The sequence below is a fragment of the Cydia splendana genome, chromosome 21 (genome assembly GCF_910591565.1).
Source record: "Cydia splendana chromosome 21, ilCydSple1.2, whole genome shotgun sequence".
In the NCBI taxonomy this organism is placed as follows: domain Eukaryota; kingdom Metazoa; phylum Arthropoda; class Insecta; order Lepidoptera; family Tortricidae; genus Cydia; species Cydia splendana.
This window is the reverse complement of record NC_085980.1, coordinates 14,743,516-14,760,457: the sequence shown is the minus strand read 5'-3', so window position 1 is coordinate 14,760,457 and position 16,942 is coordinate 14,743,516. Positions and strand designations below refer to the sequence as shown.

General features: G+C 36.8%; 1 protein-coding gene across 1 annotated transcript in view; it reads left to right on the top strand.

Moving 5' to 3' along the window:
- Positions 1-16,942, top strand: part of LOC134801027 (octopamine receptor Oamb) — a 163,238-nt gene that overhangs the window by 114,145 nt on the left and 32,151 nt on the right. The window contains exon 3 of the mRNA XM_063773528.1: positions 4,576-4,718. Within this exon, the coding sequence (XP_063629598.1) occupies positions 4,576-4,718 (143 nt within the window). The remainder of the gene's footprint in view (positions 1-4,575; positions 4,719-16,942) is intronic.

Genomic DNA, 16,942 nt, shown 5'->3' with positions numbered 1-16,942 from the left:
GCGCACACCAATCAATCAGTGCGAGTGATCGCATCGAATCTATGTCGTTTGTGTTTTGTAATTTATTTATTGTTGTACTATGGATATATCTTGCCCGAAATAAAAGCTTTTTTTTAATAAACCATTACAGATTCTAACATCAGAATAAGCTTTCGTGTTTTTAGAAGCCAATCATGATAGAAGCCAATGCTGATAAAATGTAAATTTTTGGATCATAATTGTTATTATTATCAAAAGCCTTATGAACGCTACGCTTTTTTTTTCAAAATTTTCAATTAAATTTTTATATACCATTTTAAAACCCTAAAAGCTTAATCATTGAATAATTACTCGATATTAAAAAACATAGCGTGAAATGGTCCTGCTAATTAGTTATTCTGAATAGATTTAACTTTAACTGTGACATTCAGAAATCAGAAATCAGAAATCAGAAATTATTTATTTGCATTATAAGCTCTTCAGGCGCATCACCGTTGGACTGTCAGTTAAGGCTGGCACCCCGACACGCGTCTCAACGCGGAAATCCACCCTCTTTCTACTGTCTAGGGATGCTGCAAAATACGCATCCGCATTATTTATTATTTATTTTATTTGATAATAGCATTTTATTCAATAAAGTTCTAATTTTCTACTCGAACATATCAAACACCACACCACCAAAATCTATTTTATTTTATAGTTGACAAAATTTGATTATATTTAATTCTGAATTCAAATATGGTAAATTGCCAGTAACTGGCCACCGGCCAATAACTGACCACCCTAAACTAAAAATGAAGATCTGTATAAAGAGAATTCATTTTAGTATATAGGTTTCAATAACTGGCTAGCCTTCAATAACTAGCCACCTTATACTAAAATTAATTCTGTGTATAGGTGAATAGAATTCATTTTTTGGTTAGGGTGGCCAGTTACTAACCGGTGGCCAGTTACTGGCGAATTATCCTACTCTCAATTAAAACGTTTTATCAATTTGCTTTAACAAGTCAAAAATACATACAAAAATATAAACTTCAAAATTTCAAATTAAAAAAACAAATACGACAAACAATTAAATAATTTTTAATTTGACGCATGATAAGCAACCTACTTAAACCATATTTATTTATTGTTTTTTTTTTTCATTTAATTACGTAGGTATTGTGCTTTTTCCAAACCAAAGCGAAAAATATATTTAAAAGACCTTTTCGAACATTTTACGGATACAGTTCGAACACAAATTTTTTTTGGTAACTAGTGTTAAAGAAACTTTTTGATTTTTTTATCATTTATTTACATACAATATATATACAGTGGTACTACTAAACTAAATTAATAACTAGCTTAAATCTAAAATAGGCCCTTGAGGCATTGTACCAAGGATGCTGGCGGCATTTCCTCGCTGTATCGCAATGCTGATACGTTGTGCGAGGTAGCCGCCAGCTCTTCGGTCACCAGTTACGTCAACCAGACGCTTCGCGATTTCTGCGAACAACTTATGCGCGCTGGGACCCCATGGACCTAGAGTTTCAACTCCAAATGGTACAAAATGGTACTCTCTACCGAGGCTCTTATATTTGTTACGTTTTAGAATTTCGGCGCTTTCCGCCGCTCCGCCCGCTTTTACAGTAGTCCGTTGGAGGTAGGACGGTGCCAGTGTGTCTACGCAGGTAGCATCCCACACCAACATCCGTCCCAAGCTCCAAGGAACTAAGGACACTCCATCGGGCCTCTTGCCATCATCTCTGATAATGCCAGTCGGCTCAAGAAGAGCAGGCACATTGATGGTGGCAAGAGACCGGCGGACTATGTCATTAAGCGACGCATGTCTCGAAAAACGGCCTGCACTTTTTTGACAAGATAATCCGTGGTGTCCCAGTCGGTCCACGTCCGTGCCACAAGAGCATATGTGTGGCGTACACACCGAAACCCCGAGTCGCAAACCAGTCGCCAGTCTAAGGGAGGCCGGATCCAAGAAACTTTTTTGTATTTAAAATATTTATTCGTCGGCTGAGAATACGTTTGTGCCATATCCATTTTTGAGAAAATCGTTTTTTAATGATTCCTAAAATACCAAAAAATATGCTATAATTGACATAAATCATAAATCATTTATTTTGACACTAATCGGTTTTTGAAAATAACCATTTTTGAAAAATGTTATGCCATATCCGCAATTTATTATAGGATAATTACACTCAGTCAACAACTTTTGTGTCATGTCATACATTATACGTTTAACATTTATTCATCAAAACGGATATGGCAAAAATGAAAACGCTTTTATTTTATGATTACCACTGTATTCACAATATTTGTTGGGTACTACAAATAGTAAACATATATGCCTAAATGATATATACGTTCAATACTTCCTAAATGTAAAACTTTCCGAAAAATATTTCCTCCTGCAAACCATGTATTTAAGTGGCGTATGGCACAAACGTATTCTCACCCGACGTATTAGTTTTCGTTTTATTATTTTGATTTAAAAGTTGTGCACTTGTTATTCCTTACCATCTCAATTTCATCGTATAAATTAATAGTGTGTGTTTATCCAAGTAACATACATAGATCTACGTATGTTATATAGTTTGTAGGTTTCTAATAGAGCCCGACGGCTAATCCTATTGTCTATTGACTCTATTTTTAAGTAAAACCGCTCGTGCCACGTGCCACAACCACCTGCATAAAAAGTACAGTACTTCGGTTACTGAGTGCCGGCGAGTCGAACGCTACAGAACCAGTCTAAAATGTGTCATCGAGATGCGTAACAAAGGCGCGTTATCGGAGAGCATACCTACACTGGTTTTTTGAGCGTTGCCCTAGCCCGCGCTCAGGTGCCAAATAGAATAAGACCCTTTTTTGCAGGTAAGTAGCACGTGCGGTTATACTTAACAATAGACAATAGGATTAGCCGTCGGGCTCTATTAGAAACCTACGAACTATACTAGTTTTAGTTGCTAAAAGTGTAATACAGAGAAAATAAAGCATAGCATGTCAATAGTGTACTTTTATTTTTATTGTGCTTAATTTTTATTCTTCGTTCTTCGCTGACATCCGTAACTGTTTTCCCCCTCCCTATTCCCAGAAAGCGGATTGGCGACAATATTCCCCAATTCCCTGCATAATGAATTTATACGCGCTGAAAATTTTATAATAGTCTCTCCTCTTCGGGATAAATTATTTTCTTTCGCTATTTTATTTTCTCCGATTCGACTTGATTTGGTGTGAATTGCGAAATTCTTTAGGTTAGAACTGAGCTTTTTTCCTTAAGTTAAATGGCACGCAGTAGAATTTAAATTGTGTTTAAGTGGATTACTAAAGCTTAAGACATAGAAAATATTAACCATGGTTTTTTTTAACTGCATCTAGAGAGGCTGTCAAGTGAGTAGTTGCGATCGGTAATAAAAAAATCTTAATATCTCTTTCCTAGATTTTAATAAATTTTCATAATTTAAAAAAACAATACCTCCTTTTTTACTTTTGTAACGACGAAATAAATTAATACTAAATCCATTACCACATAACTACGCTATCAAACGAAATCTTAAAGGTTCAAATCCTACTGACTGCGCCATATGAGATAGATGTATGCATAGGGAAATATAAAAAAAAACCGGACAAGTGCGAGTCGTACTAAGCCACCGAGGGTTCCGTACTTTTTAATATTTGTTGTTATAGCGGCAACAGAAATACATCATCTGTGAAAATTTCAACTAGACAGTTGAAATTTATCACGGTTCATGAGATACAGCCTGGTGACAGACAGACGGACAGACGGACAGTAGTCTTAGTAACAGGGTCCCGTTTTTACCCTTTGGGTACGGAACCCTAAAAAACACGATGTGAATTTAATGACGGTTTATTTACTTAACTAACTTAACAGTGGTCAAGCACAAGCAGCGTACCCACATAATATATTTAATACTATTGTTTGTTTATTGTTTATTGTTTATTGTCATTTATTGCATACATGTACATTGATGCATAGAAATACATGATGTTAAATACAATGTTAGGAAGCGTACATGTTACCCTGTGAGGGTGTCACAATATGATTGTAGCTGTCTTACATTTACTTAAACACTTAATTTTTACTTAATTCTCTAATATCTTAATTTAATTACATTTATAATAGTTTATTCGAATAAAATACATTTATGACCTTACATCGAAAAAAGTAGGTTAGATTAGTTGATTAATTAAGGTTATCATCATTTAGGAAATCGTCGATACTATAATAACATTTCTCGGTAAGTAAGTTAATGAGTTTTCTTTTAAATATTTTGTCTTTCGTCTCTGTGGATATATTATGAGGAAGCTTGTTGAATATTTTGATTGCTCTTACGTGGGGGCTATTTTTATATATTAGTTATGTCTACTGTAGTGTTGTGTTAGACTATCAAAATTTCAAAATGTAAATAGCGTTTCAGGAACGCCAATTGTGTCTCTTACTTTTGAATATTTTACTTTTCCGTTCTTAACCTGCTAATAGTCCGTTGACTATTCATCGCATTACCAACTCATACATCAGATAATTTAATTTTGCGTTAGTATATACCCTCTTAATATACTTATATTTTATTGTTTCAGGCAATTGTCTGGTGATCGCCGCTGTCCTGTGCTCGTCCAAACTGCGCAGTGTCACAAACTTGTTCATCGTGTCATTGGCGGTCGCCGATCTTCTAGTCGGTGTAGCTGTGTTGCCGTTTTCTGCCACTAGGGAAGTTTTCGAGGTGAGTCGATAGATGGCGCTATAAGAGAAAAGTTTTTATAACGCGCTTTAAAAGCTGTGTACCATTGACGTATTGGTGTCATGACCTTTTTGCCATATAGCAGTTTAATTTGTAAAGGATTAACTTGCATATGCATCTCATTACTGCAATAGAAACGAAGGGTCCTCGAAATGGCTACCGGCTCGATTCGGAAAATGAATTAGATTTCTACTAGACTTCAACAAGTTACGATACGAATAATTTAAAGATATTTGTAAGATAGATATATCAAATTTGACGTTTCCGCGATTCTGGAGGTCCTCTTGAACGATCTCGACAAGTTATGACTTAGATATCCAAGTCACATCTAGTCGATATCTAATGTAGATCTAGTTGATTTCTATATCGTCTCAAGATCTTGTGATTATCTCGAAATCCGAATAGGCCTGTTCGTCCTCGACTTGACTTGTTCAAACATGTCTAGTATTGTGCTGCGTTTGGAATCTCTGTACGAGGTGCGAGTACTGTCGAGGCTAGTGGTACTTGCTTGGGGAACCTATAATCTAATCTAATCAATAAGTAAATCTGGGAAAATATTTTTATATTCCTCGAGCCATACGTTTAGTCTACTTTGGGCCCTCCACGTAACCATTAGAATTTTTCGCAATTTTTAAGTCCTATGAAGAAATTTGTTTAGTATCTTAACACATTTTTGATATTCAGGATAACATCCTTAAAATTACCCAGTTCCAAAAATAGTCACATGCCTTCGACTAAAAACAAAAGAAAAAGTTTTTCGTCTAACTAACTTTTTTCGTCGGAATTCTCTACGTACTTGTTCAAGTAGATACCAATTCGAAACGAGTTTTGAACTCTTCTACAAAGTTCGAGCAGATGGAAACACGAAGTTAATATCGAAATTAATATACTTGGTCTTTTATTTGTATGCAGTTTCATGTGAAAGAAGGATAAAGAAGAAATAAGTTATCATGAGTCCCTTAACGTACATTCAGTTTATTTATTGGTAATTACAAATAAAAGGAAAATAGTGGGAACGGAATTTAGTTTCGAACACATGGAAAAAATATTAAATAAATTCTCGACAAAGAAATATTTTGAAATTAGGTGATTTAACTGAGTCAGTTTAATGCTAAATTCAGAACATTTTTGTTATGATGTAGTTTTTGCACGTAATTAAAGTATAATAATGCACCACAAAAGAAAAAAAATATCAATAATTGTTTTACGATGTAAATAAAGATAGCAACAGGCGGTCTTATCACTGTAAGCGATCTCTTCTAGACACCTTAAAGTAGTAAGATAATAAACAACAAAAAGCTTTAGGAATAGGTAGTATCACGAGAAGGATAAATTTTACACATAATTATAATAATACCAATTCATCTAAAGAGTAAAATATTTACATTAGTAAATAAATGGACTTACATAATATATACAAAGCGACATAATAAAAAAGAGATAAATACCTAAGTATTTTTCAGTAGGTTTTTAAGCTAAATATGAATCTACATTAGATAAAAAAAATAAGTCTAAACGAAGCACAACTAAATAATGAATCGGACTTCTATTTGCAACCTACAGTGTTTGTACTCAGCTAAAGTTATATCACATAACTTGCATACAAGTTACTTGTTCAGGTCTCGTGGTTTGTTTACATTGCGTTGGCATTATTATGTATGATATGATATCTCATGGAATATGTATGATATGTTTACTTTGTTAATACGAACTTGGACAATATGTTATTTGCATTGGTCAGGGAACCAAGCAAGCTTGAAACAAGAATTTACAGGGATGTTGCGAATATTCGAATCCGCATCCGCAACCGCGGAACTTCCACATTATTTATTATTAGGTATAGGCGAAATTACTTGGATTTTTTAAAGTAAAAATTACTAAATTGTAGTATTTGACGTTTTTTAAGTACCTAATATTGACATCCGCATCCGCATCCGCATCCGCTGATGTCAAAAAAATCTGCATACGGAACATCCCTGGTACCTAACTAAGTATAATTATGGGCGACGGTAATCGCTTACCATCAGGTGATTTGTCTGCTCATTTGCCACCTATATCATATACAAATGAAAGATCCACATTTACCCTTTAAAATTTCGGCTATTCAGCTCAGTCCAGGGACAAAGCCATGTTTGCTTTTTAAAATCCAACGGGCGACGGACTAAAGCTACTCCGTAAATAACCGATTCAATGCGACCCGACTACATTCCACTTTCTTACCTAGTACGATTTCTATGGAACAGCTAAGAACCACCACAAGAAAACTCGCCTTCTCGTAATAAAAACCGCATTGATATCGGCACATCCGCTGGAGAGCTACGATGCCAGACAAACAGACAGACAGACATTGCCGTCAAACATAATTATAACACCCCCCTTTTTGCGTCGGGGGTAAAAACGCATTTATACTGGTTCTTCTAAAGCGCTCAAATTGCCTGCATTCAGTAAGCATTTATAATATTCCAAGTTCTAATAACGTCCATAAAGAGACACTCATATCTAGCGACTTAACATGCTTCAATCAAAATCCAACCTTGTCTAGGGCACTTAGAATTCAAAATCGTTTGTTGAATCTTTACATCCAACTATAAAGACTCTTCGAATTTCAAACGTAGCTTCGCTGCGCAACGTCGATATTCGCTTGTTTTTACCGTGATCTGAAATAGTGAAAGCTGTCAATTGATTTTAGACTTAAACGGCTCAGTTTAAAGTCGTGTTTTGAATGGCAGCTGAATTCAAATTTATCCCTTCGCTAGACACATCTGTTGCTAGCAGCCGCTATTTCCATTGCAAACTTAGCATAAGCCTTTGACCAATATAAGCTGGTCCGTAATTAGGTATAATTTTATACGATTTCGATGTCAATTTATAGTGGATTATACGGCAAAAGTTATTTAGACGAGAAATTCAGGGCAGGCGAAGTGTCTAATTACGAAAATGATGGTTTATTGTTATGTCCTCTTATACTTAGTATAATGCAGTTTAAATAGTTATGGAATTCATAACTGGGCATTCAGGTTTATTTTAGTCGGCTATCTTGTGACTATCATTTACCTATGATGTCGTATAATAGTTGCAAGTGTAGAGCTTGTGAATTTAGGGCGTGTAGAGTTAGAAGCTTGGCTCTACAGTGATAACTCGTATAGTGGTTAACGGCTATGTATGATGAACCCTCATGGACGTCAGCTGCCGCTCCGTTGGGTGGTTGAGGAATGGCAGCCACCGAAACATGTAAAAAAAAAAAAAAGTTTGTCATCCCTTATAAATAAAAAGAACCGTCAGCCGGTTGTATAGCGGTGGAAAGACCGTCAGCTACTTGCATAAACATGTATAAAATAAGCGCTTTACTTTTATTTTATAGTAATAACTAAGTCATGACACTTTATATGTAGCATTTCATCAGGCGTTTCAATAAACGCCTTACGAATTTGCGGATATAAATGGTAAGGCGCGTACCTATTTTTTACATGTTTATGCAAGTAGCTGACGGTCTTTCCACCGCTATACAAGCGGATGACGATTTTTTTTATTTATAAAAGCATCTAAAGTATCATATTCATATTCATATTCATATTCATTTATCATCTGACAAAGTATCAAGCGGGAGGCGATGACTGACGATATTTGCTCCTGGCCCGCGGTCTAATATGGTCTCGTCTTAGCAACATTTTTAACATGTTGTTGGTGCTATCTTTTGTTCCCTTCTAACATCCCGGCTTTACGCCTTTAATATGTAGTTTATTTAATACTATATTTATTTAAATCTCAATGGCATGAAACTCACCCAACACTGTATTAAAACAAATCACGTTTTCATACATCCTCCATTACCTTTCAACGTCATAGCACCTGTCAATAAAAATATATCGAGCCAATACCGAGCTACAATTTCATCTAGCCTTCTTTTTTTCGAATTTATACCTTATTGGCTACCGAATAAGGTTCAACTGCAAAATAGGGGGAAAGTAGTGTCACTGACAGCTGGCAATGACTGCTCTTGGGGACAGTAAATGACAGGTGATGTCGGAGCGGAACGTTGTACTTTTTTTATTTATTTTCATGTTTGTTTTTAAAGTTGTAAAAGGTTATAGTTTTATTAGACTGTTTAAATTATGCATGTTACTTGGCTACGACGGAGTCAAAAACCGGGTTGTGATTATGTTTAATTTTAGGAGTGTATTAAGTATTTGTTTTAAGTAGGTAGATTCATGGTCGAAACCACGTCGAAACTACGTCGGTTTTAATAAAAAGTGGCTGCCCGATTCGAACTTTAAGATAAGTCAATTAATAGATCTAGAAACGATATGGATGTATCAATGTCAAAAGTAACGTTTTTGTTTGAAGAAACGTCACAATTGACACTGACATATCTAATCCATATCGTTTCTAGATCTTTTAACTGACGTATCTTAAAGTTCGAATCGGGCCGTCTCAATGCACTATTTAATTGTAGCCGGGGTGGCCAAGATTTTCATTTTATAACGAAAGAGGAGTTTAACTTTTTCAGCCTTCTTGGTCGTAACATTTTTATAATTTTTTGGTAAAGAAACCTTAGAGTAACGGGCCTGATTGTGAACTTGGCGTCTCTTCTATACGAATATCGTACAGTCAGCATTCACTTACTTCTGCAGCCGACTGTACCTTCGTAGAATGAATAATAACGGCAGCGACTACGACCCGCATTCGAGCTCGAAGTTATCTGTGCAGCCATTGGAAACCAGGAGGCCAATTCGAATGTATATTTTGATGTTAAAATGATGTCATTTTGCTGTTTTGGAGAGCCTAGGTCTCCTTTTTCAAGCACTAACGGTTACCGACACCGTACACACCGTTCGTTACTAACAGAAACCGTAAAATTATTCAATGTTAGTATGTCTCACAACAGTTTAATCATATAAAGATCATTTTGATTATTCCATTCCATGGAACATCATCTTAATGAAACCCAGTTTCCGTTTCTGCTGCGTTCGGGGTTGCAAGACAACCCGTCAGCTACCTACTTTTATAAAAGTAGTAATTCCGAAGAATAGCCCACCTTCGCAAAGCCTTTACATCGCTGGAAAGTGGGTCAATTATTTCTATCAATGGCTGGGCCGTAATGTCCGTAATCCAATAGAATCCTTCGAGCCTTATTTCCAAGCGGCGTAGGCAAGGAGATATTGAGTTGGAATTCTGTTATAATAGTTTTATATGGTTTTGATCTTGTTACGATATATTATGAACTAGGTCCTACCGCGATAAACGAAATTGGAATCTCCTCTCTATTATTCGAATAAGCTCTTGCATAGGAGTTACACCAAGAAAAGTCTGCAGCGATTATAATAGCCCACGCAGTGCAAGTGTTATTTACACGTCATAATTTCATAGAAGTTGACGTTTAAAATGACACTGGCACTGCGTGGGCTATCATAATCGCTGCAGACTTTTCTCGGTCTGACTCTAGCAATTTTCGTTTTCATGTCATGCGCACCAGTAAGTGTGAGAATAAACAGTGTGTGTGTGAATGACATGACATGATAGAGTAAGCAAAATAATATCAAAACCATATCATGTTATTAAAACAGAATTGGCATCACCAAAGATATTGTGGAAAAATGGATCGGTTGATATTTGGATGAATCAGGATAGACGTATTGACAGGTTACTTATTTTTGTGATATCTGGATGGTCCTCAGATTTCACAAAAGGAACGAGCAATATTTGTACAGCCAGCATCAGTAGTACGAGTAGCTTGTGGAACAAGCATTATAGGCCCCGTGCATGAACTATAGGGGGCAGCATAGTAGCCGTCAGATTTTTGGCGCGAGGCGTAAATGTGTCGTTTATGCTTCCGATGTAACCCACAAGATGGCAGAACCTACTATGCACAGGGAAACGTACTGACGAGAACGGTAGATGGTAGCACTTGCTTTGGCAATGTACATGTGCACATATGTTTCCGATTCAGGCCACAAGATGGCAGATCCTCCAACACGCACGGTCCCTATAGAGTTATATCTCTGCAGTTTGTAAACAAAATTATCTGTCGCGCTCTTAATTCTTAGGCCCACTTGTACCATTCCACTAACCCGGGTTAACCGGTTAAACTCGGAGTTACCTTGATTACCAGTACAATTTGACACTGGGTAAACAGTTTAACCGCTTAACCTCGGGTGCAAGTGGGCCTTATTGTTTTATACAGGGTGGCCAAAAAATAAGTGCATTCCCGTTACCAGAGAGTTTTAGGATTATAGAGCAACTTTTACTATGGGACCAAACCCGAAATCGCGAAAAAAAAATTCACCCACCCAAAGAAAATCCCAAAACCTCCCTGGCAACGGAAATGCACTTATTTTTTGGCCACCCTGTATATCTCTTTCTGATTAAACTATAAGATAATGGTAGATATTTTGACGCGTAGTCTCATCCACTACTAGTGATGTCGTTTGTACCTATACATAATGCCATGTCATACCTGTACACCATACCTACATTAATCACTACATCTTATAAAACAAAGTCCCCCGCTGCGTCTGCCTGTATGTATGTATATATGTTCGCGGTAAACTCAAAAACTGCTGAACGGATTTTCATGCGGTTTTCGCCTATCAACAGAGTAATTCTTGAGGAAGGCTTAGGTTTATAATTTGGTAAGGTTTTATGTAACCCGTGCAAAGCCGGGGCGGATCGCGAGTTTGTTAATAAGATCTCGGATTCAGCTCTACACTTGTAGAAATAAGAGTCTTACAAATGTTTCAAAATTTTAATTTACTAGTTTTCTCGGTTACCCAAATTATTGTTTTCTCAGTTACCCAAATTTATATTTTTCTTCTATGATAAACTATTTCAATTATAAATTTTAAATTGTACTCGCAATAACAAACAAGTGTTTACTGGCAGAATTAAAATGACTTTCAATTATATTAATTAATTAATTTCATTTCTTAGGACCAATCTTTGTTGAATCAAACATAATTTTATTAATTATCATTGTTCATTGGTACCATTTTGATTTAGGATTAAAGGGCCATTTTATTTAAAGTTGTCCCCTACACTCATGATCCCTCTCCCTCCTCTCCTCCTCTCCTCCTCTTCTCCTCTCTGATGAGCTCTATTGATCCTGATCTGATCCTGATCTGATCCTGATCTGATCCTGATCCTGACCTGATCCAAGATTTCCATACATTTTTCTATCTTTCCATTCCGAAACCGCCATACAGAGTCTATGAAAATATGGCATGGAATGGGAAAAAACCTTGGACACTTTTTTTCTCCTATTAGGATAGAAAGAGCTCGTGATTCTGAGTAGAAATAACACAAAAAATCTCAATTTTGAAAAAAAAGTGTAGGGGACAACTTTAAATAAAATGGCTCATGAAACATTAAAATCATATTTTAATTCTAATTACTGAACGGCATTCTAGTAAGTTATTTGGAAATTTAAGAAGTTTCATAATTAAACCAGCTTTTAACCAATATTTGTACACTAAGATACGCCAGAGGCGCATTAAACAAGTTTGATGGCTTAATTTATGTAGAAGTTTGTTTGAGTTTGCTCTAGAATAATAAGTTATTTGCAACGTTCACCTAAAACCCTTAGAAATACCAGTTTAAACATGAGCTATACTGCCTATGAATAATACATATTATAACGAGACATGTTGAATTTTATTACACAATCTAGTTAAGCGGGTAGAAGATTTGCATTTCATCAGAATAAAATTAAAAATTTTAAAAATATGGAAACTAAAAAATGAAGACTTCAAACTTACAAAATTTTATATTTTTGGGTTACATTATTTAAAAACCATTTTGTGCCTTGTATAACAATAAAAACTTAATTTATTGAAAATCATAAAATTTCGTAACGCAATATTTCACAGACAAGATAGCAGTAAAGTTTCCTTATTTTTTCGTCATTCAGTAAGTTTAGTCATGGTCTAATAAAACATGGTCTTCTATTCCCAGAGTGACACAGGCCTACGTCACAATAACATGGCCGCTATATATAGCGCTATCGCATATTATCATATAGCGCTGTCGCATGATGACGTAGGCTTGTGTCAGTTAGGTGACCTAGAAAAGACGGGAATAGAGTTAGACCGGGAGATAGTGACACATTTTACTGGGTCATTTGTACCAGTATGGCGGTTCGTCAGGGGTCTAAGCATGTAATGAAGGAAAGAAAATGCTATGACCATAGCGCTGGTACCGGCGGCCCAATCGCGTGGGCGTTAGTCGAACGTGTCGGATAAAATACGAGTGTCGAACGATTTGTACCACAAAAATCCTCGTATTATTCGATAGTCCATAAAAAAGAAGTAGGCGGTAGCGTAATGCCATACTTCTCCGGTGTGACTTACAGCCCGCCATACTGAGGCGAACACGTTAATTAAAAAAAAACAATTCAACCATTTGTACCAAGCTAATTTTTGCACAGGTGATCATTGTCGAGCAGCCATTCATGGACATCACCATGCCATACTTTTCGGATGGTTCCAAATGCCCGCCATACCGCCGCAAGGGAGTTAATTTTTTTTTTATTGCTAAACGATTTGTACCATCTTGAATTTTTTTTTCAACACTTTCTGTGTGATCATAAATGGAAATCTCATAATGCCATACCTGTAGGAGGTGGCAAATGTGTACAATATTTTTTTTTTTTTCAAGTATGGTGCCCCTTTTTCCCCCTATTAGAAGTATGGCAAATATAATAATGGTCACATTGCATCATATAATTTCCAAAAATCCAAATGCCATACTGGTACAAATCGTCAAAAAATTGTTTTTTGTTTTAAGTCTTGGCTTAAGTCTCACAGTCGTCCGCCCCGTAGTTATAATCTGAAATATATTTTTCTCAAAAATGGACGGCAAAGTCGACTTTGCCGTTTAAAAAATAGGTTGCGAAGCGCGTAGTTTATGGTCAGTCAAAAATTAAAAAGTTAAAAACATTGCAGTCTCGATTTTGGGACTGCAATGTTGCATACGAATTCCATTATTTGTCGAGTTCCAAACTTTTTAAAAGTAGAAATGGCCATATCAAATGAAGGCACAGGCCCATTAAACAGCCAAACAGATGATTAGTACCGCGACTATTTAGCTGTCTCAAATAGGTTGGCGTATTTTCGGCAGAAAAATACACTTCTATTTTTTTATTAAATAAATAAAAAGGCGGCAAAGCTAATTTTTTCAATTGTTTCTACTTTTTTCTGTGAAAATATATACGTAAGAAAGTTGCTTTTGTAAAATATTTCTATGATATTTATATTTCTTGCACCATTTTTGAGAAAAGCACTATATATGACTCGGCTGGAAGGCTACTTGCTGGCTTCGGATTCAATTAAACGGACTCCCAAGGTCGTCCGTTTAAAACGAATCCTCAGCCTGCAAGTAGCTACTTCCGAGCCTCGACAATAATGTACTATTTTTAGGTACAATTGTATCCAAACAAACAGAATATGATGATGCCATGCTGTAAAAAAATATTTTACGTATACATAGTCGTATTTTTGAAACGTGTCGATTAAATAAGTTTTTCAAGTATGGCAGCACTTTATCCCCCTACTATAAGTATGGCAATTATAATAACGGTCACATTTTATCAAATACTCTCCAAAAATTTAAATGCAATACTGGTACAAATCGTTTAGCAAAAAAAAAAAAATTAACTTCCTTGCGGCGGTATGGCGGGCATTTGGAACCATCCGAAAAGTATGGCATGGTGATGTCCATGAATGGCTGCTCGACGATGATCACCTGTGCAAAAATTAGCTTGGTACAAATGGTTGAATTGTTTTTTTTTAATTAACGTGTTCGCCTCAGTATGGCGGGCTGTAAGTCACACCGGAGAAGTATGGCATTACGCTACCGCCTACTTCTTTTTTATGGACTATCGAATAATACGAGGATTTTTGTGGTACAAATCGTTCGACACTCGTATTTTATCCGACACGTTCGACTAACGCCCACGCGATTGGGCCGCCGGTACCAGCGCTATGGTCATAGCATTTTCTTTCCTTCATTACATGCTTAGACCCCTGACGAACCGCCATACTGGTACAAATGACCCAGTAAAATGTGTCACTATCTCCCGGTCTAAGTACCAGGCGGAGTATATTATTATACCATGAGTTTAGTAAAGCCCACTTGCACCATTCCATTAACTCGGAGTTAACCGGTTAAACCTTGAGTTACCATGGTTACCCAATTTGACACTGGGTTACCGGGCTAGGGGGCCAAGAAGATCAATTGAGACCATTAACAAAAAAATCTAGCCTATGTTGTGGTTTACATTTTAAAAGATCAAGTTATTTTGGACAAACGTACAGTTTAGAAGGTTTTGTGAAATAGTTCTGTAACTTAATATTCAGACGAAGTCTAGAATTGGCTAGACAATATTAAGACATTAATCTGATTAAACCACCAGATGCTAAAGTTATTAACTGATATTGAGGACAATTTCAACTCAGCAAGGCTTGTGTTGTGGGTACTAGATGACTATGCCTTATGCTTATAAGTTCGCCTTTGTTGTATTGAATTCACTCTGTAACTGTGTTTCTCGTGTTTATAATTCTATGTACAATAAAGTATATACATACATACTATATGTAGTTGTATATAAGCACCTTTATACGTAGAAATAATCCATAACATAATAATCCGTAACAAGTGAGTGTGGTGACAATCATGACTTGAAAACAATACTTTTCTAATTAGCAGGGTCGGCAATGCGCATGTATCACCCCTGGAGTTGCGTCCATAAGTTACGGTGACCGCTTACCATCAACTCGTTAATGACTGACGTGGTACTTATTAAAAAAGCTCCAGCTTTTTCCACCAATGATCCATCATTGGTAAAATTAAGGCTGGTATGTATGTAGTTAGTACTTAACAATAAATGACTCTAACTGACTATACCTAATAGACTAAAATATATTAGTAACTACTAATGAATCTAGTAATGTCTTAAAATATAAGTCGACAACGGCAACGGGTAAGTGTTAAGACGCGGGCGCTTTTATAGAGACTCCCCTAAACGCTCTACACGCCGTAGAGCCGAGCGGGCGCTGATAGAACGCTACATTGATTCACGAGCGATTCTCTTACGCGCGCACATTTGCTTGAGCTGCCGAGGTTTTATTGGAAACTTGGAGGCCTTTAAGGTACAAGCGACAGCGGAAAAATGCACAGGGCTAACTTAAAGGAAGTTGGAGGGAATGCCCAAGATATAAGCGACAGACTTTTATCTTAACCTCAATCCCGGAAAGTATCGTGCGACCTGACACAACAGAATACGGGTCTAAATTGATACGACAACTCTATCTTATCTTATCCCTACAATCGCTTACATCTTGTCACTTACACTACACTACAAGTAGATCCCGGAAAGTATCGTGCGACCTGACACAACGGAATACGGGTCTAAATTGATACGACAACTTTATCTTATCTTATCCCTACAATCGCTTACATCTTGTCTCTTACACTACACTACAAGTAGATCCCGGAAAGTATCGTGCGACCTGACACAACGGAATACGGGTCTAAATTGATACGGAGTTTATCTCCCTGTTATACCTTTTACGCTTTTCGCTTAGGGCAGGTTGGCTAAGATTTTCATGTGAATATGTGGAGATTTTTTTGTGAATTGGCCTCCTAGGGCCACTTGTATTTATTAACCCGGGGTTAACCGGTTAAACCTAGAGTTACCATGGCTACCAGTACAATTTGATACTGGGTTAACCGGCTAACCCCGGGTTAGTGGGATGGTGCAAGTGGCGCCTAGACATCTTAACACATTCATTGCCACCCAGCCAAACAAGACGTCCACGCCGGGCCACAACAATTTCGTCATAATAAAGCCGTAGTACCACAATCCGGTCGGGTCGTTCGGCCTGAGAACGAAATCATAAAATACCCGATAGTCGGGTTTTCGGCACTGAATGTGTTAAGCATGGAGGCCACCGAATAAACAGCATTAAGCATAAATGGGGCACGTACCATCGGCCGTTCTACCGTTCCATCAGCTCGTCAAATTTCCCTCGCTAGTGTAAACAAATGTTGGTAAGCAATGGCAATACGTAGAATGAATAATGTAGGCTTTACGTTATGTGTCTAGACTGTCTAGAGTGATAATGCTAGGGCTACACATACACCTAACGCAATAGGGAAAATTACGCAAAACTATGCGTAGATGGCGCCACTACCACTATCCATCACAATCTGGG